At 47.0% G+C, this 27,319-nt stretch overlaps 1 protein-coding gene across 3 annotated transcripts in view; it reads left to right on the forward strand.

Annotated features, from left to right (window-relative positions):
* LOC136588448 (leucine-rich colipase-like protein 1) overlaps window positions 1-16,773 on the forward strand; it is an 83,996-nt gene extending 67,223 nt beyond the window's left edge. For all 3 annotated transcript variants that reach the window (XM_066587663.1, XM_066587680.1, XM_066587672.1), the window contains 2 exons: window positions 13,622-13,753; window positions 15,932-16,773. In XM_066587663.1, coding sequence (XP_066443760.1) covers window positions 13,622-13,753; window positions 15,932-16,129 — 330 coding nt within the window. In that variant the 3' untranslated portion in view covers window positions 16,130-16,773. The remainder of the gene's footprint in view (window positions 1-13,621; window positions 13,754-15,931) is intronic.
* Window positions 16,774-27,319: the final 10,546 nt, after the last annotated feature.

Raw genomic sequence — 27,319 nt, forward strand, 5'->3', positions numbered from 1 at the left:
AGCGTGAATTGGTTGGTGAGGAGAACAGCAGTGAGCTGAGCTACTGGCTGTTCTCCTCATATCAACATCACTTAGCAACGCATGACTTTCCCTAACCACGCACTTCCATACTTAGCTGCGCACCCATAAACCTAGCACTGGAAACTTTGGCCCTACTCCAACAGGTGACTCGCTGTATCAAAGTCTAATTTTAGGATTTTAGGACAGTGGTAAGGATGATACACAACCACTGACACCAAAATCAACGAAGGTCTTGCAAAGGGGTCAAAGAGTGGTGCAAAAAAAAAAGCCTGTAGGCTTATTTATATTACTAGATTGATCCAATAAAAATGTTGGAAAAATGGTTGCAAATGTTTTAAGAACTGTTGAGCCCAGGATTCAGCTCGAAAAGTTCGCAGTCCACGGCTTGGTCTTCCACGTTCTGGAGACATGGCAACAGTCAATTAGTGTATATTACATGTTGGTATATTACACCATTTAGTATAGTATATTTTACTGTCGAGGACCCAATACATTCAGTGTATTGGGTCTTGCATGTCTCTCTCTGTCTCTTTCTTTCTCTCTGTCTGTCTCTTTCTCTCTCTGTGTCTGCCGTGGGTGTCTCTCTCTCTCTCTGTCTGCCGCACGTGTCCCTGTCTCTCGCTCTGTGTCTGTGTGTCTCTGTCTCCATTTGCTGTGTGTTTCTCTCTGTTTGTTGTGTGTGTTTCTGTGTCTCTCTCTGTCTGCTGTGTGTGTCTCTTTTTCTCTGTGTGTCTCTTTCTGTCCATGTGTGTATCTCTCTCTCTGTCTGCCATGTGTGTGTCTCCCTCTGTCTGCTGTGTGCCTCTTTTTCTCTATGTGTGTCACTTTCTGTCCATGTGTGTATCTCTCTCTCTCTCTGTCTGCCATATGTGTCTCTTACTGTGTCTCTCTCTGTCTGCCATGTGTATCTCTGTCTGCCATGTGTGTGTCTCTCTTTCTGTCTCTCCCAATGTCTGCTCTGTGTGTGCCTCACTCTCTCCCTCTCTCGCCTTCTCTGACTATCTCTGTATCTCCCTCTCTTCCTCTCTCTGTGTTTCTCTGTATCTCTCTCTCTCTCTCTCTCTTTGCATGTCTCTCTCTATCTGTGCTGTGTATGTATCTATCACTGTGTCTGTCTGCCATGTGTCTCTCACTTTGTCTTTCTCTGTGTCTCTGTCAGCCATATGTGTGTCTCTCTCTCTGTCTGCTGTGTGTGTCTCTCTCTGTCTCTGTCTGCCATGTGTATCTCCATGCCTCTTCTTTCTCCCCCCTCACCATGCTGCTTCTCTCTCCCCCTCCATGCTGCTTCTCTCTGCTTGTGTGCGTGTGTCTGTGTCAGTGTGGCAGAGTTCCTGTCAGTCAGTGTGTATGTGCGTGTATGTGTATGTGGGCATCGCTTGAACTTCCTTCTGTGGCCATTGCTTGAATCTCTTCCTGGGTGTCACCTGAATATTCCTCCTATGGGTATTGCTAGAATCTTCCTGCTGTGGTCGTCTCCCTCCTGTGAGCTTCAATTGCCTGAGCTATCGCTCTATGTCGTGAGACTATGAGCGTTGCTTAGCAACACTTGAATCCTGAAGCGCAGCTATACTTTAATATGGGGAACTTTGACTGGACCTATCAGGTCTCTCAGCTCAAATTTCAGTATTTTATGGCTGTGGTGAGGATCCAAGAAAATGAAAGACACCAAAATTATCCTCTTAAGGTGAAGCAAAGTGCACAAAGTGTGATGCAAGAAAAAAGAGTGTAGGTTTATTTATAATAAATATATCAAAATGGTATTAGACGGTTTAGGTCTGTTGCTCTAGGCTTGTCATTTGGGCCCTCATTTTAATTCAGATTTTTCTGTTGATGGGAAGTTTTATTTAAACAAAAGGTTTTGCTTTAAAGAATTACAATCTAATATCAATAAAACCCTAGGGAATTTAGTTGTTTGCTTCTGTATGTTTATCCATCTTCCTCAATGCTTCTGTATGCCGCCCATGTGCTGCTCACTAGGGAATTCTTGACAAAAATCACCTATAATTGAGTAACAACCTGCCAAAAGTGCTTACAACAAAGTTCACCAATCACATTAGCATTTGGTACTAGCTAAAAAGAATCCCTCTAGCTTTCCACTGGATAGTTCATCAGCTACAATGCTGTTCATACCAGGAATATGCTTAGCCTCGAAATGGATATTAGACTACATATGCATTTAATTATCAGATACTTTAATATATTGATAAATGTGACTGACGTTGAGGATGTTATTTACCACATCAACTGCATCCATGTTATCGGTCCAAAAAACAATGCGCTGATTCTCGAGGTTGCTCATCTATAACTTTCTTGCTACTACAACAGGGAATGGCTTGAATAGTGTCATGTTGTGCCATAGGTCATTGAATTCCCAGGACTTTGGCGACTGTCCAATGCACCAACAACCCTACAAATACATGCCAAAACACAATTGCCCAGGAGGTATCTGTGAAAAAGTCTGATTGTGGTTTGATTTTAGAGCTTCTGACCATACTGTTATCCCATTTCCCCCCCCCCCCTCTACGCCGCTTCTCTTTCCCACCTCCATGCTGCCCCCCTCCATGCTGCTTCTTTCACCCCTCTCCCCCCTCCATCCATGCTGCTTCTCTCTCCCCCATACTCTCCATGCTGCTTCTCTTTCCCCATCCACCCATGCTGCTTCTTCCCCCCTCTCCGCCTCTCTTAATGCTGCTTCTATCTACCCCATTTGCATGCTGCTTCTCTCTTCCCCTCTTCTTTAGTTCCAACCGCATGGTCCAAGATTCAGCAATACATCACATCCCCAAACAGCTAGAAAAAAATATAACTTGATGAGATTCCTACCCCATCAAGGTTATCAAACGACTGAAAAGGGGCAAGGCTAGCGGAAGCTGAAAAAAAGGGAAGAGGAGGGAGTTTAGTAGCATCTTGCACTGGGAAAAGAAAACAGCAGGCTCTAGTAAAGCATTGGAAGTCATTCCGAGGATTTATGCAGACCAAGGGATTTCTGCACTGCAGCGTATATTTACACTAATACGCAGCTGTCTGTGTGAATGGACGAGAAAATGCTAATTTAGAGCGGGACTTGATTAGATCGGGAATTTGCACTTGAGTTTTGGCCGCGGTGCGGTCAGCGTGGGAGGGGGTACAGTCGTGAGAAAGAGTCATTATTGTGACGTACTACTTAGTTACGCATATAGGTCTTCCTGGTGTTCATTTCTTGCATTCTACTAGCAAGTGAGCAGCGACACAGCAGGGTAGCAATCGACCAGTAGCACTCCCTGGGATTGTGATAAGCAGTTGACCAGCCAATGTGCAAAACTGAGGCCTTGTGATTCAGAAGGGTGTGAGTTGTGAATTTATGGTGCAGATTCCCTGTTTTTTATATTGCTGTATATGGAAGAGGCTTTCCGAATTGTACACCTGCCCATGTAAATGGTAATTTTGGCTAGTTCTACACCTTCATAGCCACCACAGGATACTGGTGCTGATGGAGTTCTGTGCTGACCAACCACTAATCCATTTGATACATTGCTCGTCAATTGCCATAATTTCTGTGAACCCACCAAAACAGGAGTATGGTTGGCCCTCAATCTTGGGGTAACACTATGTAATGGGCTATTGCTCCTTATTGAGGTGCATTTTTAGATATTTTAGTTTAGTTTGTGCCGGAAACTCCCCTGCTTGCACTCATCATTTTCCTGTCTGATGTGTCTAAGTTGGGCCATGGTTTTTCGGGAGTAAGAAGGGGGGCTTTGGCCTGCAATTTTCCACTAGAACCAGAGAGGAGCTCACTATGCTATCCAGCAACCTGGCACCACCCAGTGGTGTCATTTCTGATGTGGCCCATCAAGGTGCCAGAAGGTCACATGAAAGCACAAGCAGTGACTTTAATTTGGCTACCAGCATTGCAATGGGGCTTTTGGGGTACATGTCTGCTGGAAAAATAATCACAGCATTTTCTATATACTGCCGCAGTTTGTGATGTTTTGTAGCCCATGTTTCGCTATTGAGAAGCAATTTTTATGAGATGTGATGACCTTCCTTACCCATAAAATAAGACCTAGCTGCATTCCCAGAAAAAAAAGGAATACTTACCTAGTATGTGAGGTAATGCTCCTTCTGCTGCTGTCCAAAGCTCTGCGGCTCAGCCAATTCATAAATCCCACCTCCACAACATCATTGGCTCTTCAAAATCTGCTTAGTCAATCAATGCAAAGCTGAATGAACCAATCAAAGCCCTCACATCGGTTCATCGAGCGCTGCATTGATTCGATGAGTAAGTCCAAGCCTGCCAGGTAAGTATTCCCTTTTTTTCAGGAAATTCAGCTAAGGCTTATTTAAAGGGGTTGTCCCGCGGCAGCAAGTGGGTCTATACACTTCTGTATGGCCATAATAATGCACTTTGTAATGTACATTGTGCATTAATTATGAGCCATACAGAAGTTATAAAAAGTTTTTCACTTACCTGCTCCACTGCTGGCGTCCTCGTCTCCATGGAGCCCGCCTAATTTTCGCCGTCTAAAATGGTCGAATGGCCAAATTAGACGCGCTTGCGCAGTCCAGGTCTTCTGCTTTCTTCAATGGGGCTCCGTGTAGCTCCGTGTAGCTCCGCCCCGTCACGTGCCGATTCCAGCCAATCAGGAGGCTGGAATCGGCAATGGACCGCACAGAAGAGCTGCAGTCCACGGAGGAAGAGGATCCCGGTGGCCATCTTCAGCCGGTAAATATAGAAGTCACCGGAGCGCGGGGACTAAGGTAAGCGCTGAGCGTTTTTTTTTTTAACGTCCCTGCATCGGGGTTGTCTCGCGCCGAACGGGGGGGGGGGGGGGGGTTGAAAAAAAAAAAAAAACGTTTCGGCGCGGGACAACCCCTTTAAGGGGTAGTGCATAACTTTCTCGCGATTAAATCTCATGAGTTTATCCCGCTATTTTATTGCTGTCAGCAGCGAAGCGATGCATGATTTTTCACAAGAAAAACGCACCAGTGACGCTAAAAAATACAAGGCACACAGCTGCGATTTTGTAGCGCTTTATCGCTGCCCCCCTTGTGAAAAAGGTCTAGTGTCTATGTTATGTAGCAGACATTGTCAGGAAATTGTATCTGTTTGTGTATACTCTGACGAATGACAACAGTGGGAAGATTATGTTATGGGTTCTGTTGGTTTGCCACAAAAATGGACGGATTTGTTAAGTTTGCACCAAACTTCTGGCCTGGATGTAGTTTACTAGTGTGCGACCATCTATCTGGTGGAGGGAAGATAACGATCTGATGTGAGAACAATCCTCAAGCTGTCACACACACTATATGGAGACGAAATTATCCCCCATGTAGAATAGCAAAAAAATATTTTAATTATATGCACAGAACAATAGCCATAGTATGTGTATTTTTTTTCATTAGAACCATCTACCAATGCAGCACCAGCATCTCCTGTAACTGATTTCTTATTTTTTAAAACGTGCTAATCTTAATATAAACTCCATTCCCCTCCCTGACCCCATCCACCCGCAGCCACAGATAGAGAGGAGGAACAGCTGGAGGGAAGCATTACTCCATAACCCCCATACACAGACATTTCTCCTCCAATCCCACCCACTTATAAATATACACTGAATGTCCACTTTATTAGTGACTCCCAACTAGTAACACATTGGACCTCTTTGGCCTACAGAACCGCAATTATTTGTCACAGGGTTGATTCCTCTAGGTGATGAAACAGTTCTGCAGGATATTGGCCCATGTGGGCAGGAGACCTCAAAGTTTCCATAAATTAGATGGAAGTGCTGACATATTCTTGCTTTTTTCATGCAAGGCTTTCAATGCAGTTCCATAAAATGGTGCTTATATCAGATTAAGGCCTAGTGCCCACGGCCGTGACGGGCTCCACAAGCAGAATTCTGCAGCGGAATCCGTTATGGCGCCTCCCCAGATACCCCATACTCACCTCCGGATCCGCTCCCCAATGTCCTGCATCCCATGCCGGCGCGTATGCACAGTACAGCACATGACGCGCTTGCCGTGTCATATGACGCGTGTGTCAGTGGGCGGGGAAGCGTTTTCACTTTACCTTCCACTGTGCTACAGTGGAAGATAGCGTGATGGACGGCTTCCATTGACTGCAATGGAAGCCGCCCGCGCGTATGCTCGCGGCAAATAGAACATGCTACAGGTAATTGCGGGTGCTTTCACAGGGCGGAATTCAACTGTGGAATTCCGTACCGTGAGCATTGCGCTATTAGGTTCAATAGAATCTAATGGCTGCGGGGTAACGCTGCAGATTTCTGCTGCATGGTACGCGGCGGAAATCTGCCCATGGGAAGACCTGCCTCCATGAAAAAGTGTATGTGTCCTTTTTTTAAAGTTTTGCCATACATATCAAACAGGGTATCTTAGGCAGTCAACATCTCTACTGTATACAAAAGCGATCATCTACTTAATTCGTAGGACAAGCCTAATGAGAGATTTTTTGCTTACAGTTCGGAATAAGTAGACTGCCATGGTTTGCCTGGTTGTCTGCCCATTATAAAAACAACCAGGGGCCAGGGAAAGTAAAGATGAAAAGAAAATTCACAGATAGACAACTGTGGGGGGACGGGTGGTAGGGGAGGATAAGGGGGGGGGGGAGATTGGGTCAGGTAGGGGGGAGGGAAAAGAGGGGGCGGTGTCTCAGTGGGAGAAAATGTCCAAAAGCCTCAAGCTATGCCATGGAGTCCAGATCCTATGGAATCTGTCGTGAGTGCCATTTTTCCAACTCGATAACTCCTCAAGATTAAAGAGACTATCTACTTTCTCCTTCCTTTGTTTCAAGGAGGGGGGTGCCTTGCATCGCCAATGCAGTGGGATCAGTGTTTTTGCTGAATCTATAGGAAAGGCCATCAGTTTGTCTCTTTGGGGGTGAAACGTGGAGGTAGGTTTCCAGAGGAACAATACCTCAGGTGAGAGTGGGAAACTTGGCTTAATTCTCCTCAGGATCTCCTCCACCCCCTTCCAGTAGGGTTTCAGAGGAGTGCAATTCCACCATAGGTGGAGATAGGACCCTACCTCTCTGTTGCATCTCCAGCATTTATCTTGAGGTGCTAATTTGTAAGCATGGAGCCACTGCGGGGTCGTATACCACCTAACAAGAAGTTTGTAGTGCGATTCTTGGGCCGTGATGCAAGGGGAGATTCCGAAGGAGGTTCCTAATATTGAGTTGATATCCTCTTGAGATAAGGAGACACCAAGCTCCTTCTCCTAGGAGATAATAAAGGCTGGTTTAGTAACATTCTGTGGTATAATGAAGCGTTTACTCAAGAAGGCGATTTTCCTTATTTTGATATCATTATTACTCAATGCACTCTCAAAGGGAAGCAGAGGTCTAGACGATCTAAATGTTTTCATTAATTCTCCTATCACTATGGTCATCAATGCTTGGTGTAGAAAAGATAAATTATGAGAGGGTAGAAGGGTATGAAGGATCTCCGTGGGAGATAGGTGGGCTAAGGACTGCAAATCCCCAATCTTATAAGTTCCAAAGTTTTTCCATATCGAATCAGTAGCTGGGTCTGTCTTAAGGCCTAGTAATTTGTGGATTATGTTTAGCAGGATGGTTGGCGAGGGTGACGGAGCCAGCCTCTCTCTCTCACTATCCCAAACCGTGCAGGGGCCTGTTAGCAGGGGATTGAAGCTCTTTGCTTTGTAATGGCTTTTCTCTGGGAGCCATAGGTCCCCCAGTGAGGTTTCCTTGTTAAGGTGCAGGGCCATTGCTGGAAGTAAATTATCCCTAGTCAGGTTTACTAAGTTCATCCAGTAGCTTAACTGGGATGCTCGGTAGTAGTCAGGAATGTTGGGTAGATCAATGCCACCCTCAGAGCCCCTCCTTATCATTAGGCTATAGGCCAGTCTCGGTCTCCGAAGTCTCCAAGCAAAGCCTGAAAAGATAGTGCGCAGGGTCTTAAAAAAGCTTGATGGTAGGTGGATGGGAAGCATCCTTATTCTGTATAACACTATGGGGAGGATATATGACTTCAGGAACCTGCCGAATCAAGATATAATTGGTATATCATATGTTCTCAGGAGGTTTTTGATTTTATTTACTAACGGTATAAAGTTAGCTGCATACAGATCTTCTGCTTTTCTTGTTATTATTACTCATAAATAGTCCAATGAGATCTCTGACCACGTGAAAGAAGAGGACATCGAGAGGGTTCTAGAAAGAGCGAGGGGAATGGAGATATTTAGTATGGTGGACTTGTGGAAGTTAATTTTGAAATTTGAAATCTTTCCGAAGAGGTTCAGCAGTTCCACAAGCCCGAGGAGGCCCCACGCTGGGAATGGTGACCAGAAAGACAATGTCACCCGCAAATATTGCTGTAGACAGTACCTTATCGCCTATGGCTAAGCTTTTATGTTCGGGTCCTGTCTAACTTGCAGCAGCAGAGGTTCCAGGGCCAGTATAAACAGTGTGGGGGAGAGAGGGCATCCTTGGCGAGTGCGATTATTTATCTCAAAAGGGGGTGACATAATCTCATTTATTTTTAGTCTCACGTGGGGTTTAGCGTAAAGTGAGAAAATAGCAGATACAAAATTAGGAGGCAGATCATAGTGGAGCAGTACGCTTTTCATATATACCCTATCAAACGCCTTTTCTGCATCGGTGCCGATAAAGGCTAAGGGGATATGATGGCTTTGGGCGTAGCGAGCTGCATGGAGTAGTCTATGACAATTGTCTCTGCCCTCTCCCCCCCCCCCACAAAACCGGCCTGCTTCTCATTAATCAGAGAGGGGATGAAGGTTTCGAGCCTCTTCGCTAAGAGTTTCGCCCATAGTTTTACGTCAAAATTGATAAGCGAGATAGGCCTATAATTACCACAAAGTATGGGGTCCTTTTTGTCTTTAGGAATAAGAGTAATGTGGGCCTCCTGCGCTTGTTTGGGAAGTTCGCTACCAATGAGGAAAGCATTGAAAAGATCTGTTAATTTTGGAATTAAGATTGCTTGAAAGGTCTTATAGTAGGCCCTAGTAAGTCCGTCAGGGCCCAAGCTTTTGTTAGGCGGGCAAGAGGCTAATAAATCTTTCACTTCCGTCTGGGAGACTGGTGTCATAAGCGAGTTCACCTCTTTCTGATCCAATTTGGGCATCTTTAATTGCTGGAAGAATTGGTCTATTCGTTCTTTTATTTTGGATGTTTTCTCCATCATAGAGGGCCTTTGTAAATTATATAATTCTTTATAAAACAACTGGAACTCCTTAGCAATTTCTGCGGAAGAAGTAACTAGTTTTCCCAAGGAGGTTTTCATGGTTCTGATTATATTTTTGGCCCGTGCTTTTGTAATTAGCGATGTCATAAATTTGCTACCCCTATTTCCTTGCGCATATACTACCAGGTTCAAAAAGAGGTTCTTTTTATTGAACTTCGATTCAAGGGAGAGTTTTAATTCTTTTCTTAAGTCTTCTAAATTCTCAAGATTATTGATAGTTTGTGAAAGTTTAACGGATTGTTCTAGTTTAGCTATTTGTAAAAGCCTGTCATCTATTTCTCTTTGTATCCTTTTCTTGACTCTAGACCCCAAATCTATCAATAATCCTCTTACATAGGCTTTATGAGCCTTCCAGACTGTGGAAGTGCCAACCTCTCTGTTCGAGTTGAGCAGAAAGTATTCTTCAATTGCTTTAGAGAGAGCTGTATTTTCTTCCTCAGAGTCCAATAATGAGCGACTGAGCCTCCATCACCACTCTCTATAGGTTGATTGGAGTGGTCTAAGTAAGACATGAATGGGGGTGTGGTCAGAGATGGTCAAAGGATCTATTATGGCTCTATTTAGAGATTCCAGAAGTCCTGTAAAAACGAGTAAATAATCCAGTCTCTGGAATGAGGAATCGACCGGGGAAAAAAAAGGTAAAGTCCTTCACTGAGGGGTTGAGGAGACGCCATGCATCAACCATTCCTAACTCCTGGAGGCCCCGGCCGCGTTTCCTTAGTTTAACCAGGGAGACCTGAGACCGGCCCACAGAGGAGTCCAGCAAGGGATTGAGGGTGACATTGAAATCCCTGCCCAAAATTATATGGCCCATTGCAAAATGTTTCAGTGCGTCGAATTGTTTAAGCAACCACGTGACCTATTCTATATTTGGAGCATATAGGTTTGCTATGGTAATTTTTACATTATCTAGGGAGCCCTTAAGAAATAGTACCCTTTCCTCACCATCAGAGTATTGGGAGTCGCATATGAAGTTTACCGACATGAAAAAGTGTGGAGACCCCTTTAGATGCTGAGGAGGGGTGGCAGCTGTGATAGCACTGAGGGTAGTGTCTGCCAGGCAATGCAAAGCACCTATGCCCCCTGAAGTGAGTCTCCTGCAGGAGAATGATTTTTGAGTTGTACCTTTTTAGAAGCAGCGCTACATTATGGCATTTCAGCGGCGAGTTGAGGCCCTTGACATTAAATGATGTGAGGCATAGATCACCCGTAGCTTGTAATATTTGATAGGAAGCGACGGTATCTGAGGAGAAAAGATATTATTAGATGAAAGCAATACTTTTGTGGTCAAGCAGCAATACCCCCACCTGAGGGAAAGGGGAGAGGAGGTAGGAAAGAGAGGGAGGAAGGAACAAATAGGCTAGGAAACACTGGTGAATACTAGGCAGTTATAAACAGTGGTGAACTTTAACACTTAAAACACTGCTAAAAGAGGGAACCAGGTAAACCCTTGGTCCTCTTTTAAGGAGAGGGCGAACCTCAGTTAGATACTGCCACGCAGTAGCTAATGAAAAAGAAAGATCAAAAGAAAAAACTACAAACAGCTTGACCTGGCAGGAACATTCCAGGACTGTCTCAGTCCTGCACGGGAAAGAACATTTGTTCACGAATGGGGAGACAGCAGGGTCGCCACCAGAGCGAGAAAAGGAAGTGGGTATGGGGCATACCATGCCGCCGGCTGTCAAGTCTCCAGACCCGTTCCTCCGTCGCTGCCCGAGGAAACAAGGCAGGATTCTTGTTGCTAGTGATGGTGGCGGATCCCACTCCCTCCCTGAAACAACATTGCCCAACAAAAGGCGCAGTGAATAAACATAAAAATTTCATGAACAAAACATTCTCGAAGGAGGGGAAAAAAAGGGACATCTATGAAAAGATATCTTTTTTGAACAGGAGCCGGCTGTACGGCAGTCTCTTCCTTCAAGTGTCCATTTCTGCAGACTCTTCTCTTGCCTTTTTCTTCTTATTCCTTGGGGATTTGGAGTTACTCACTAATTGCCAGTTCTCCGGGGGGGGGGGGGGGTGTTAGCCTGGGGAATTTTGGCAAGTCCGGCAGTCGGAGTCATCCCTGGAGCTGTAGGGGCTCAATGTCAAGCAATTGCCAAAGCTGTTGGAGTTCCTCCGGGGAGCGTACGTTGAGCCTGCGACCCTTATAGGTAATTCCCAGCCTGAACGGGAACAACCAAGCATATTTTATGCCGCTATCTCTGAGTATTTCCAAGAGTGGGCTGTCTTACCTGCTCAAGATTTGGCAATTCTACAGGCTCATTAGCATACAAACTAAGCAAACTGAGACAGTTTTGAGGTGAAACAGATATAAAACATGAGTTTATTTACTCTTTAGTATATAAATTTAAGTGAAACTGTTAATTAACATATAAAGCATACAGATCACATGGGTAACAAAGATAAGCATCAATACATCACCGGATATTGTGGCATCACTCCGCAATCAGGGGATCTCCAGGTACGATTGGTAGGAGGAATCCTGGAAAACACCAGCATGTCTGCTAGACCACAAGTTGAGTCCCAAAATTCCCCTGAAAATCCCCCCCTTATATACTACTTTTTCATTATGTAACATATCCGCTTCTGCGCAGTTATGAGTATGTACATCATTCTTATATAACTAATCAGGCTTTACGCATGTCCAATGCAATATCTGGCAAATTTTATCTCATGGTTTCTCCATGAGTTAATAAACATCTGGATTCTATTACTTTGCAACATCTCGTGACTGAGTCATTCTAACTGGTCTTAACTGGAATATGCTGCATCTATACAGAATTTTAGTAGGATGTTCAGGCCAGTTCAAAAGTTTATTGAACTTGTATAACCCAAAGTGGAAAATCATAGGCAACTAGTTGCGTGATCACTACCTACCTATACCTTTGCTATAGACAATCTCTCAGCTCACGTATCACATGGGCACAGGGCCCGGTGCTTCGCCAGGGTTGACGGGGCTAAAACTTGAAATAATTGCATAGGTGCATCAGCATAGCAGATTTCTTTTTGTTGTCTGGCTGCTCTCAATATTGCTACAGTGCCGAAAACATAAGCAACTTGCAGACGACATCCCTTGGGGGCTCTGATGCAGGAGGTAAGGCTCGCAGGGATCTATGTATTCGCTCTATATTGATAGAGGTGGCTCTTTTAGCCCCAGTAGTGAGGAGAATATTTTGCTCGCCACTTTGGATAGACTGTCAGTAGCCCAAGATTCGGGGAGTCCCTTGATGCGCACGTTGCTGCGCCTGTTTCTGTTCTCTAAATCCTCCTGTATAATGAGGGTTTTGTTCAATTGTTCATGCTGCTTTTTTTAAGATTTTCTCTACTTCACATGAGTGAGTGATAATGGAGGCAGAGGTGGATTCCAAGTCCTCTACCCAGTGTCCCATCTGCTTGAAGTCTTCCTTGATTTCTGTTAAATCAGATTTCAATAGGAGTGGAGCCTGTGAGAACAGGTCTCTCATGAATGCTCTAGGGACGTTTTCTCCCTCTTCTTCCTCCGACGAGCCCCCCTCCTCCCCCGCCTTACTGTCCATGGCTGCAGCTTCCCGGGCTGGCGCCATCTTGAGCTGGGTTCGGGGAGAATGAGCACTCCGGTCTTTAAGGTAGCGCTGCAAGGCAGACTGTCCCTTCTGCAATCGGGGGATGTCTGAAGGTTCTCCCCCTCTCTCCTTGCTTATCTTTCCCATCTGCGCTGCTTCTGGCCGCTGTAATCAGTCCCGGAAGGTGCCGATGAGACGGAGCTCCGTGCCTAGACCTCCATCACGCTCAGCGGTCAGGCTCCGCTCCGCAGCTTACAGTTTTAAACAGAACTTCTACAGAAAAAAAGGGCCAAAAGAACATTTGAAATGCCGACAAACATTCTGTGTGAATGAGGGCTAAGACTGCATTCAGACAGACATTAGCAATTTGTGCGTGAGAATCTAGGGCTAGACTCGCAGCGGACAGCACAGAGATGTACATCCATATGTTGGCTAAGCGGCGGGTAGTGGACATTACATATCCTTCCCTCATCCATGACAAAGACAGGAACAGGACATGATCCAAGTGAAATAGCGCTCATGTGAATAGCCTTAGTGGCAACTATGTGTCTGTGTGCCGTGAAATACATGGACGGAACACAGATGGAGAAAAATGATGGTCTGAGTTGTCCCTAATAGTCTTTCCTTCCTCAGTGTATTTTTTTAACATTCACGCAGCAGTTCCCCATATGAATGACATGAAATACACGAATAAAGATCAGGTCAAATATTCATTCATGCTAATAAACGCTGCATACGGCCAAACATAAACCTGTATACGGTGGTGTGAAGGAGGCCTTATACACAGAATTATAATTCACATATCAATATTTATTTCCTCTCTTTTACATTTAGGACAATGGAGATTACTGTGCTCTAAATACTCTATGTAAGAGTGGGTGCTGCCAAGGAATTTGGCGTTATCGTACTTACAAGAGTGGTATATGTAAACGAAAAGCAGCAGAAAATGAGCAATGTGACCTGGAGGTGAGTATCTGTAAGCGACTGCTGTACTGGTTTCTCTCTCAAGGCGGCCCACACGGGCATATGTATGTGCACACTATGCGGAAAACAGAACCCACAGATTTAAATGGATTTGTACTCAGTCATTTCTTGTGCACACAAAAAATATAGGACATGCTGATTTGCACACCGAGGGTCCTTATAGAAGTCCATTAAGGATGTGCAACGCGCACACAGATGCATCATTCTGTGAAAAAAATAACACTTCCGGAACTCATTAGGATAAATAGACATTTTGTTTGCCTGCCGTGTGGAGATGAACATCCCTGCATGTGCAAAAAGTACAGCAAAATGTGCCAATATGCAGAGAAGGAGTCATTCATAGCGCAAATATATTGCATTGAGTCAGGTGCAAAACCGCTTATGGCCATGTGAAGCCGCAAAGAGCCAAATTTAAATGGGCGAGAGTGAGTTACGCTTGAGATTCCTGGGAGCAACACCCCTCGCAGTGCACTGCAGGTTACGGGGCTCATTCTTGTGCCAGATTTGCACAAAAGTCGGAAACACAATGATTTTTCAAGCCTGGATAATCAGTCTGTGAGAAAATTAAAATAAGGGCTCCTACCCACTAGCGTTTTTTTTCACTGCGAAATTCGCAGGTTTTTTTTTCTTCAGGGGGTCTATGGGACTTGTAACGTTAAAATCGCGATCGAGCAAAATCTCGATTTACCGTGAAATCGCGATTTTGCACAATCGCGATTTTAGCTTTACAACTCCCATAGCCCAAAGACCCCTGCAGAAAAAAAAAAACGCTGCGAATTTCGCAATAAAAAAACCGCTAGTGGGTAGGAGCCCTAAATGTGTAATTTTCTGTGCATCTTCTGTCCATCTCGGACACGGAAAGAACCAGCACAGAAGTATCAGCGGTGTGAATATGGTCTTAGGGCTCTTTCCCACGAGCGTATATCGCTATTATCTGGGGCGTAAAAGCTTGTGAATGGGCGCACAAATCTTACTTTCGTGCACCTGCTCACATGGCATGGGCCCTGGCGGATATGTGCCAAGGTCACCTTGCCGTCGCCCCTTTTCCCTTACTCGCCAGCGCAGGCTCACCTCTGCTCTCCTCCCCACTCATTCTTTGCAATGGGAGGGGGTGGGGCAGGGGCGGAGCTAAGTGCCGGCCCATCCCACCTCCTCCCATTGATGGCTATGGACAAGGAGAGGGTGGGAGCATGTCCTATTTTTTTTGTTTTTATGGACAAAAATCATCAATTATAGTCAATGGGAACACGCATTCACTTCTTTTTTATACATGTTGCCCAGTGGGAAGGGGGGGGGGGGGAAGCTAAGACATTTGCTCCTCTTATTGTTTTTTACACGTGTGAAAAATGCAGTAAATATGGATGCAAATAATATACACATGCATCAAAAGCGCATGGAACCCGCGCAAACACACAGTGATAATGGGGCATTTTCCCAGACCAAGACCTTGTGAATGAGCCCTTACAGTCACTGGGTTCACTTACATGTGCAGTTTCTGTCCCAGACCAATGGTGCTTATGAAACAATAGTTGCGGCACGTCCGGCTCTGGTGGGATTCTCTTACAATGCTCTGGCATGGCGTGGGAATGAGTTCTGTGCTTGTTTTTTAACACTCATTGAATTCCATAGGAGTTTTAAATTCTACCAGTTGGGTTGCCTCGCATTTTTTTCAGCCATGTGAAAAACTGATTGCAATCAGATGACACTTATGCGTTAAATACACAAAAACTGATGTAAAACGCCCCACAGTGACATCAGTCAGTATTCACAGAATAAAATATGTTGTCCCTTTCTACAGGGGCGCAAGGGGAGGAGGTGGGCTGGACCGTGAGCAGTGCACTGAGCCCCCCCCCCCCTCTCCACTGTTTGCAATGGGGGGCGGGGATAAGCCCCCCTCCCATCCCACCACCTCCAATTGCAAATATTGGCGAGGTATGGAGAGAGGGTGAGGGGGGGGGGGGGCTCAGTGCACTTCTGCCGGCCCAGCCCGCCTCCTCCCCCTGCAGAGAGGGACAGTGTAAATTGGTTGGGCATGAAAACCTGGTCGATATACGCTTATTCCGCCCTCACGTTGCGTTTCCAACCGCTGATCTTATATGTTAGTAACAGATGGCCAGGAGTCATAAGTGTCTTCTTTAACCCTATCATCTCTCCTTTCAGCCTGTTGGTGGGCTCTATAAGTACTGCCCGTGTGAGAGTGGACTTGTATGTGAAATGGATACATCTATAAACACGACCCACAAAATGAAAATGCTCTACAAGGAACTAAAAAAAACTTTGTCCGAGGACACGATCAAAGTGCTCTTAAATGACCCAAACAGAAGAATCTGCAAGAAACCAAACACAGGAAATAAGTGAATCTAAGAGCTGAGAAAGTATCCGCCGGTATCTACATGGATCTACAAGATGTTGTCAGTCTGAGTTCTTATTCACACGAGCGTATATCGGCCAGCGTTATCACGGCCAGCTGATATATGTTGCCATCTGATGCATTGGATCCTAATGCATCAGATCACACAGACATATTCCCGCGGTTTAAAACCTATCTTCCTGACGGACTATGGCCGCTGCCAATGACAGCGGTGGGAGGAGGAAGGTGGGAGGGAGTTTAGCCGCGTGACTGCTAAACTCCCTCCCCTTCATCCCTTGCTGATATTTGCAATTGGAGGGGGCGGGGCACGGGGCACTAAGTCCCCCCCCCCCGCCCCCCCCCCCCATTGCTGGCTGCTGACAAGGGGTGGGGGGAGAGCTTAGCTCCACCTCTGTCCTGCCCACTCCCATTGCAAACAGACGGAGAGGAGGAGAGAGGAGGTGAGTCGGCAAGAGGGAGGAAAGGTGACGACAGCTTAGCAGAGCTAAGCTGTCTCCCCCATCCAATGGCATAAACACCGAGCCTGTGCATCAGATGGTAGCGTATATCAACCAGCCATGAAAACGCTGGCTGATATACGCTCATGTGAATAAGCCCTTAAGGAAATAAAGTTTGTACAACTTCCTAATAAGTTTTGTGTTTCCTTTCTGCTTTGAAGAGCTCTGCTTGCTGTAAGTAAATGAAAACCATGATATTCAGAGACTTCTTTCACACCAGCATTTTATCGCAACTGTATAGCCACGATAAAACATCAGCCGAAAATCGCTACCATGTGAAGCATTGGATTCCAATGCATTCATTCACATACGATTTATATGTTCGTGAAAAATATTGCGCTACAATATTGTCAAATCAACGACCGTTTTCAGTCTCCAATTTTTCTTGCTGCATTAAAAGATAGGTCTTGACTAGAGATGAGCGAACGTACTTGGTAAGGCCAATTTCGCAATCGAGCACCGCAATTTTCGAGTACTTCACTACTTGGGTGAAAAGATTCGGGGGTCGCCGGGGGGCGGGGCGTAGCGTGGTGGAGCGTGGGGTAGCAGCGCAGAACAGGTGGGAGCTCTCTCTCTCTCCCTCTCCCCCCCACTCCCCTCTGCAAACCCCCCGCTCACCCACGGCGCCTCCTGAATCTTTTCACCAGAGTAGTGAAGTACTCGAAAATCGTGGTGCTCGATTGCGAAATCGGCCTTACCGAGTACGTTCGCTCATCTCTTGTCTTGACCTATCTTTTGACAAAAACGCTGCCGGCTCCCATATATTCCTATGTGAGCTGAAAAAAAAGGGAGGGGAGGGAGTTTACCTGCATCTGCCACTCGGAAATGAAGACAGCTGGCTCTATTTAAGCTATTTCAGCTAGTTGAAGCCATTTTGCCGATAGATGGAACTCCACACGGCAGCGTATTGTTCACACAATACGCCCGTGTGGATGGATGAGAAAACGCAAATTCATTTTGGGATTAGATTTTCAGCAGCGTGTGGCCAACATGAAGACACACACGCTCATGTGAAAGAGGCTGAGAAGCCGTCACCTTGTCCGTCTCACACAGCAGCAGTTTGTCATAATGTATCAGCCAGGAGTCTAGAACAGGAGTAAGGGCTCATGCCCACAGCTGTGTGCGTAAAATGCTGCGGGTCTCCCAAACCGTTTTACACATTACAGCACATACGCTCTGTCAGCAGAGAAACACATGCGCAGTGGGATTTTTCTATTTTTTTTTTAATTCTCTGCGCTGAACAAAACAGAAACGCTGCCCATATGCAATGTATTGGGTATGATATGCAGAGAAATGGAGCAGGCTGCAAGTTATTTCTTTTGTGTATCAATACATAGTGTCCATCCACAAGTGTGCACAAAACAATTAAAGTCCATTGACTTTCATTGGCTCCGCTCACCGCTTATCATGCGTTCGTGCAACGCCCATTTGATATGCTCTGAAAAAACAGTCGTGGACATGAGCCCCAAGAGTTCATTCACACAGGGCCTAAATACACTCTATATTATCTGCATATTATGGAGTCTATAGATTTCAATGTGTTATTTCATATCCGAGTATGTTTCAAATGATTTACAGTCCCTTATAAAAACGCAGTGTGTCCTGTTTTTATGCATATTATGCAGAAACGTTAGCCACAGAAATGATTATGACTACACACATATGCAGTGAATATTTATGACCAATGCAAGGTGACCGGCAAGGTGCTGGAGGGTAGGTATGTGTCGCCTAGGATGCTCTCCTATGCTGCCTTGGGGAGCGCTTGGGCAGATACGTGTCACCGAGCAGCCTGGGCTCGGTGGAGGAAGCCGGCAGTATAGTGTTAGTAGCATTAAGCTACTAACACATTGTAGTATGTAAGTGGCTCCAAGCCACATAATCCGGGCCGGCTTTTCCTGGAGTGACCAAAGTGAAGGGTGGGATGGTCACTCCCACGTACCAGGTGGGGCTGGTACCAGGCCATATAAAGCCTGGGCCTACAGGGCCTAGGAGAGGGCTGAGACCTCTGCAGGTCTGAGAGTCCTGGCTGGCTGTGTGCAGGAGCCATTTGTTTACCAGTACGTAGACAGGGACGCTACATGTTTAGTAAGTGCTCGGACGAGCAGGATTTACTTTATGTTTGCCTGATGTTAAGGCCTGAATTTTGCTTTGTTTTGCTTGGATATAAACCCAGGCAAAGCCTGGACTAAAGACTTTATCCTATGTGTCACTGTCTCTGACTGCTTATGCCCAGGTTGCTACCAATCCTAAACGCTAATCCCTCACACTACGCAAAGTACAGAAGTAATTATTAGGAAATTATAGTACCAATGTTTCTGGTAGTGCAATGTGCCACACAACTGTACTACATGGTACATCTATTATGATTCCCACACATCACACACACAGCTCTAATGCATCCATCCTGATTTGAGTGGAAGGGATGCGGAGAAAGTGAGTATGTCTTATTTTATGCTAGTTCTGCATCCTGAGGATCCATAGCAGGGCTATGCTGCACCTCCAGCAGCAACAGGGCTAAGAGGAAACAATTCTGCCCTTCACTGTTGCCCCCCAGCAGCAATGCTCTGCTTTGCACCTCCCGCTGTCCTCTGCCCTGCTGCAGCTGGTACATGGAGTGCCATGGTACCCTCTTCCTTTGACCACAAGGCCCCAAAGCCCTGTGGCTATGCCACAGCAAGACCTGTCTGGTGCAGGTGCCTCCATGGGAGCATTTCAGGCCATGTCCAACTAGCCATGGGTCGCAACCATCCCCAAGGCAGGCTCATGGCCAGTTTCCTACTCAGAAAATGTTTTATGCTCCCCCTTCTCTGAATCAGCCAGTTGATATTGGCTTAGAACAAGAGGCTGTCCCTAGCGAGCTGGGCCAAGTTCAAGTGGCTGAATCGTTAGGCACCCCCCTCCCCAGCAAGATGTTCCCAAATTATTTAATATGTTGTTTATTATTAATTTGGACTTTTTTACTTTTGGAAAATACAGTTTGTGGGCTTATTTAGACGACCGTATATCGGCTCGGTTTTCACGCCCAGCCAATATACGGTGTCCTTGTCTGCAGGGGTAGGGGATGGAAGAGCCAGGAGCAGGAACTGAGCTCCCGCCCCCTCTTTGCCCCTCGCCACTATTTGCAGTAGGGGGGGGGGGGGCGAGACGGGGGCGGAGCTAAGTAACGTCACTTAGCTCAACCCCCGTCCCGCCCCTCCCATTGCAAATAGTGGCGAGGGGTGGGGAAGGGGCGGGAGCTCAGTTCCTGCTCCTGGCTCTTTCATCCTCCCCCCCCCCCCCCCGCAGACAAGGACACCATATATCGGTTCAGCGTGAAAACCGAGCCGATATACGGTCGTGTAAAATAGCCCTGTATATGACATGCACAGAAGATTCTGTCATTATGCCATGCTTTTTTTTTCTGTTCTGTGTTTTTTTTTTTTATGTTTCGGAGTTTTACATTTTTTGTAAAAAAAAAGGTCCCTTAATTCAAGCATGAAAATGTTGTGCCCATAAACTGTTTGATGGGTGGCTTAGGGCCAATCATAGACAAATGAGTTTGGGTTAATGTTGTGTTGGAAATTGTAATAGGAAACTAAGCACCCTGTTGAGGCAATACTGGGATCCGTTCCTTCCTAGTAGTCTCATTCAGGTTTTGCATTTGTTTCTCTTCATTATCTGGCTCTTGTGGGAGTGATATTAGGTGAAACTCGCTTGGACTCATCTGTGGGTAATGCGGGTGGACTATTTAGCCTGTCCTTATGCTTAGCTCTTTATTGTTTAACTTCAATCTGCCTCTGATGGTGGTGGGAGTTAGAGTTGGATCACCTGTTTGCCTAATTCTCCACATAGTTAGGTATTGTCGTTACTATCGTGTATATATTGTATTTTATGGTATACTTCTTTCTCATGTAGGGTCTGCAAAGTACATGGTCAGGTTCACCCTTGTTAGGGTGCGTTAGGTCCCTTTCCTTGGTGTCTGGTTTCTTTATTGCTTACCACTATTTTGTGTGCACTTGTGCTCTGTTTGTTCACAGTCCTTGAGAATTTCAGGGTTGCAGCTTCAGCATATCCAATGTGGATGTGATACACCCCTGTCTTAGCACACCAGGGGTTTTGACAATGGGGGGGGGGGCAATTTAAGGCAGACTTCCATAATTAAATAATGTGCCCGTTCACGTCTAGTGGAACACCCACAGCTGGGTCATACAATGTTTTGAGACCCTGCACATGGTTGACTTTTTTTATACACTGTGACCAGTCATCGGTTTGTTTCACTGGCAGGCCTTAAATATGTGAATAGTTGTGGATTTTGAAGCAGACAAAAATTGTCTCCTGTAAGACAATGAGGATAAATTACTTTAAGGTCCGTGAGTTAGTTGTGAAAGGAACTGTTGTTTTCTCACCCGGACCCCATGAGGCAGACCATTTTTGGGCAAAGGTAGAGAAGACATTTTATTATCTACAACTCTGGTGTTTTAGACCTTTGTTTATTGCTGACACCAAAGTGGTCGCTTTAGCGCATGAAAAAGCAAACATCTGGTTCGCCCGATATTATAAATTTCTAGCTGGAAAAACTGCAAGAGTAGGAGGAGGCTGTAATGCATCAGACGTCATGTCTCCAAGCCCGTCCCTGAATAATAGCATGTGTCCCCTGCTCGCAGTTACACAGCCTGATATTAGGCAACTGCCATTCTGTGCCAAAGCAAACACACAACATAAGCCACAGAGCATCCCCCTTGGGACGTCGGGAAACTGAATTCTGGTCCAGCACGATTACAATGGGGAGCATGGGCCCTATCTACACCCGCAAATTTTGAAAAATGTTACAATGGCAATGGAGAGGAAATATGGGACCGTGCAGACAAAGGGGCAGCTCCAAAAAAGGTGGAGTGACCTTAAGCTAAAGAAGTCAGGCCGGTTGCAAGCCATCCGTAAGTAGATCCAGCACTGTAAAAGGGGTAAGCCGTGTGTCTATAGCAATTTATGGAAAAAGTGATCACTCCGCAAGTGTTTAGGCAACAGTTTTTTTCACAAAGAAATTTGTCGCAGTAGCGATCCTTTTGTCTGCGAATGCTTGCTTTGTGCATAGATCTTTCTTACTGTGAGCATTTGAGATGTCATGGCCAACAGGGATTGGTTGTAGAGGGACATATAATGCCCTCATTGTTTTCCTATTATAGTTTAGATTAATGTCTGGGAGACATGCATGGAACAAAGCCACTGTGCAGTTCTCCTGAATTTCAAAGAACAAACCCTTGAATATGGTGTGCTGTGCTGTCAGCTTGCTCACTTCATATATCTCACGATCTACTGCTTGCTTAAGCGGGTTCACCTGCCTCCGGTCCTGGGCTTTAAACAGCAAAAAATTCCATGCAGGAAAAAGTGTAATCCACGCTTGCTTGCAGAGTAAACTTTGTAATCTTCCTTTATTTAGTCATATTTAAAATTGCCAGGTATACACATCTCTAACCAGATGTGTATCGGCTGCACAGAGCCTTCGTCAGTGGCTCTGCAAGCAAGCATGGATTACACTTTTTCCTGCATGGAATTTTTTGCTCCTGAATTTCAGACATGTAGCTTGCCTGGTATGGCTTTCACCAAACACAACATTTTGGCCCAGTCTAGCTTGCTTTTTGCACCAAGTTTATAATTTGTGGATCTCAGCTTTCCCCGGATTCTTTGCCAATATCAATCCATTGAAAAGCAATGTTTAGGGGCAGAGCTCAGGGTAAAATATTAAAGAACACAGTAGAAAGCAGAAAGGGGAACTCATCAAAGCCTTGCGGTTTTGCCTAAAGTAAAGCGAACAGCAAGTCAAGGAAGCATCCCAAGGGCCCAATCAATATCTTGGATTCCTGTGTACTACATACATCCACGATGAGTGGTGAGTTGCCAGGGAAGAAGCTCTAGACCACATCCGCAATCCAGGGAAAGGCAGTGTATACAGAGAAAAAACAATAAATCCTGCGCTCACAGGAACAAATGAGAAAAGTACTTGTGCAAAGAAACTTACTTCTGTGAGAGGTCCCTGTCCTTGAGACCTCCCTGAAGCGTCATGGGGCAGAACCAAGTGACGACTTTCCCAGCAAGGAATGGAGGATCTCTTCAGTACTACAGATGGCAGGGTTTATTTTTCAAAAGACATACATACATACATAGGCTCTGACAATTAAGGCTGACAGAGGAATACAGGGGGCTGTGCAGTAGAGCCCCAAAACGCGTTGTACAGCCCCCAGTATTGCTTTCTCTCTGTATACAATATCAATCCATTGTTGCACTGTCTGCGGCAGTGGTGTATAATATGTGGGGACTCTACCAGCTCGTTGGTCAGCTCTTAAACCAACCGTATTTCTGTTCATGTATTCCTTGTTTACACTTTAAATTTGTTCAAACAGACTCCTCCGCCACAAGCATCTGGGGATGACAACCCCGGTAGGTATTCAATCTCCGAGACATGTTGCGTGGTATGGCTGCAATTATTTTGACCCCTTATCTCCATGTAGCAGAAGAGCCACTGGCTCAGTTTTACTCAGAGCCGGAGACTTTCCCTGCACATGTGGCTCCTCCTCACTCCCCACGGGTCCTGGTGGAGACATCTGAGGACTAGGTCATGGAGTTCCACCCTGTTCCTGGTAAGTCACAAGTGCATGTTGGTCACTAGAGATGAGCGAACGTACTCGTCCGAGCTTGATACTCGTTCGAGTATTAGCATGTTCGAGATGCTCGTTCCTCGTAACGAGTACCACGCGATGTTCGGGTTACTTTCACTTTCATCTCTGAGACATTAGCGCGCTTTTCTGGCCAATAGAAAGACAGAGAAGGTATTACAACTTCCCCCTACGACGTTCAAGCCCTAAACCACCCCCCTGCAGTGAGTGGCTGGCGAGATCACGTGTCACCCGAGTATAAAAATCGGCCCCTCCCGCGGCTCGCCACAGATGCATTCTGACATAGCTCAGGGAAAGTGCTGCTGATGCTGGAGCTGCTATAGGGAGAGTGTTAGGAGTATTTTAGGCTTCAAGAACCCCAATGGTCCTACTTAGGGCCACATCTAACCGTGTGAGGTATTGTGGAGGCTGCTTTTTGCAGTGTTGCACTTTTTTTTTTAGGTATATCGGCCATGCAGAGCATTGCGCCCTGCAGTAATTATACATAGTCCAGGGCCAGAAGCGCTTAGGCAGGGACAGAAGACATATTGATTGAATATAGGCAGTGGGCCTTTGCAAATACATTTGGGGAAAAAAAATCTATTTGGGCTGCCTGTGAGTGTCCTCAGTGTTCTGGGTCTCTGCTGGGTGTAGTAGTTCTCCAAATTCATACGCAGCCAGCTAAGTGTTACAGCAGGCTTGCGCAAAAAAATTTCCTGGCTCTGTCTGGGCTGTGAAATCACCGCTGTATTGCAGTCCACAGTGCAACACTCTGCAGTTCTTTGACATACTCCAGGGCCAGAAGCGCTTAGGCAGGGACAGAAGACATATTGATTATTGATTGAATATAGGCAGTGGGCCTTTTGCAAATACATTTGGGGAAAAAAATCTATTTGGGCTGCCTGTGAGTGTCCTCAGTGTTCTGGGTCTCTGCTGGGTGTAGTAGTTCTCCAAATTCATACGCAGTCAGCTAAGTGTTACAGCAGGCTTGCACAAAATTATTTCCTGGTGTCCTGTAAGCGATGTCAGCCTCCAACCACAGGCCAATAAGCGGCACATGTAATTACAGCGTTCTGTTTCTGCACTACTGGTAATACAGCATGATGAGGGGTAGGGGTAGGCCTAGAGGACATGGACGCGGGCGAGGACGCGGAGGCCCAAGTCAGGGTGTGGGCACAGGCCGAGCCAGTGCGGTGGCCAGGGGTAGAGGCAGGGCCAGACAGAATAATCCACCAACTGTTTCCCAAACCGCCCCCTCGCGCCATGCCACCCTGCAGAGGTCAAGGTGCTCTACGGAGTGGCAGTTTTTCACAGAGACGCCTGACGACAGACGAACAGTGGTGTGCAACCTTTGTCGCGCCAAGATCAGCTGGGGAGGCACCACCACCAGCATGCGCAGACATATGATGGCCAAGCACCCCACGAGGTGGGACGAAGGCCGTTCAACGCCTCCGGTTTGCACCACTGCCTCTCCCCCTGTGCCCCAACCTGCCACTGAGATCCAACCCCCCTCTGAGGACACAGGCAGTACCGTCTCCTGGCCTGCACCCACACCCCCACCTCCGCTGTCCTCGGCCCCATCCAGCAATGTCTCTCAGCGCAGCGTCCAGACGTCGCTAGCACCACTGTTTGAGCGCGAGCGCAAGTACGCCGCCACGCACCCGCACGCTGAAGCGTTAAACGTGCAAATTGCCAAATTGATCAGCCTGGAGATGCTGCCGTATAGGCTTGTGGAAACGGAGGCTTTCAAAAGCATGATGGCGGCGGTGACCCCGCGCTACTCGGTTCCCAGTCGCCACTACTTTTCCCGATGTGCCGTCCCAGCCCTGCACGACCACGTCTCCCGCAACATTGTACGCGCCCTCACCAACGCGGTTACTGCCAAGGTCCACTTAAAAACAGACACGTGGACAAGCACAGGCGGGCAGGGCCACTATATCTCCCTGACGGCACATTGGGTGAATTTAGTGCAGGCTGGGACCGAGTCAGAGCCTAGGACCGCTCACGTCCTACCCACCCCCAGAATTGCGGGCCCCAGATCGGTGCTGGTTTCTGCGGCGGATTATGCTTCCTTCACTAAACCACCCTCCTCCTACGCAACCTCTGTCTCGCAATCAAGATGTGAGCAGCAGCACATCGCCAGCAGTCGGTGTCGCGTGGCATGGCAGCACAGCGGTGGGCAAGCATCAGCAGGCCGTGCTGAAACTACTCAGCTTAGGAGATAAAATGCACACGGCCCACGAACTGCTGCAGGGTCTGACAGAGCAGACCGACCGCTGGCTTGTGCCGCTGAGCCTCCAACCGGGCATGGTCGTGTGTGACAACGGCCGTAACCTGGTGGCGGCTCTGCAGCTCGGCAGCCTCACGCACGTGCCATGCCTGGCCCATGTCTTTAATTTGGTGGTTCAGCGCTTTCTGAAAAGCTACCCACACTTGTCATACCTGCTCGGAAAGGTGCGCCGGGTCAGCACACATTTCCGCAACTCCAAGACGGACGCTGCCACCCTGCGCACCCTGCAACATCGGTTTAATCTGCCAGTGCATTGATTGCGGTGCGACGTGCCCACACAGTGGAACTCTACGTTCCACATGTTGGCCAGGCTCTATGAGCAGCGGAGAGCTATAGCGGAATACTAACTCCAACATGGGCGGCGTAGTGGGAGTCAGCCTCCTCAATTATTTACAGAAGAGTGGGCCTGGTTGGCAGCCATCTGCCAGGTCCTTGGAAACTTTGAGGAGTCTACCCAGATGCTGAGCGGGGATGCTGCAATCCTTAGCGTCACCATTTCTCTGCTATGCCTCTTGAGAAGTTCCCTGCAAAGCATAAAGGCAGACGCTTTGCACTCGGAAACGGAGGTGGGGGAAGACAGTATGTTGCTGTATAGTCAGAGCACCCTCATGTCTATATCTCAGCACATTGAGGAGGAGGAGGAGGGGGAGGAGCATGAGAAGGAGGGGGAAGAGACAGCTTGGCCCACTGCTGAGGGTACAGATGCTGCTTGCCTGTCATCCTTTCAGCGTGTATGGCCAAAGGAGGAGGAGGAGGGGGAGTAGCATGAGGAGGAGGGGGAAGAGACAGCTTGGCCCACTGCTGAGGGTACACATGCTGCTTGCCTGTCATCCTTTCAGTGTGTATGGCCAGAGGAGGAGGAGGAGGATCCTGAAAGTGATCTTCCGAGTGAGGACAGCCATGTGTTGCGTACAGGTACCCTGGCACACATGGCTGACTTCATGTTAGGATGCCTTTCTCGTGACCCTCGCGTTACACGCATTCTGGCCACTACGGATTACTGGGTGTACACACTGCTCGACCCACGGTATAAGGAGAGCCTTTCCACTCTCATTCCCGAAGAGGAAAGGGGTTCGAGAATGATGCTATACCACAGGGCGCTGGTGGACAAGCTGATGGTGAACTTCCCATCCGACAGCGCTAATGGCCGAAGGCGCATTTCCACGGCCCAGGTAGCAGTGGAGGCGCAGAGATCAGGCAGCAAGTACAGCTCAGGCAGGGGTCCATTATCCAAGGCCTTTGCCAGCTTTCTGGCTCCCCAGAAAGACTGTGTCACCGCTCCCCAGTCAAGGCTGAGTTGGCGGGAGCACTGTAAAAGGATGGTGAGGGAGTACGTAGCCGATCGCACGACCGTCCTCGGTGACGCCTCTGCCCCCTACAACTACTGGGTGTCGAAGCTGGACACGTGGCCTGAACTCGCGCTGTGTGCCCTGGAGGTGCTTGCTTGTCCTGCGGCTAGCGTCTTGTCAGAGAGTGTGTTTAGTGTGGCTGGGGGAATCATCACAGATAAGCGTACCCACCTGTCAACCGACAGTGCTGATAGGCTTACACTCATCAAGATGAACAAAGCCTGGATTTCCCAAGACTTCTCTTCTCCACCAGCGGACAGCAGCGATACCTAAGCAATACGTAGGCTGCACCAGCGGATGGAAGCATCGTTCTCTATCACCATCCAAAACGGGGACCTTTTAGCTTCATCAATCTGTGTATAATATTCATCCTCCTCCTCCTGCTCCTCCTCTTAAAACCTCACATAATTAC

The sequence above is a fragment of the Eleutherodactylus coqui genome, chromosome 1, assembly GCF_035609145.1.
Source record: "Eleutherodactylus coqui strain aEleCoq1 chromosome 1, aEleCoq1.hap1, whole genome shotgun sequence".
NCBI classification, from domain to species: domain Eukaryota; kingdom Metazoa; phylum Chordata; class Amphibia; order Anura; family Eleutherodactylidae; genus Eleutherodactylus; species Eleutherodactylus coqui.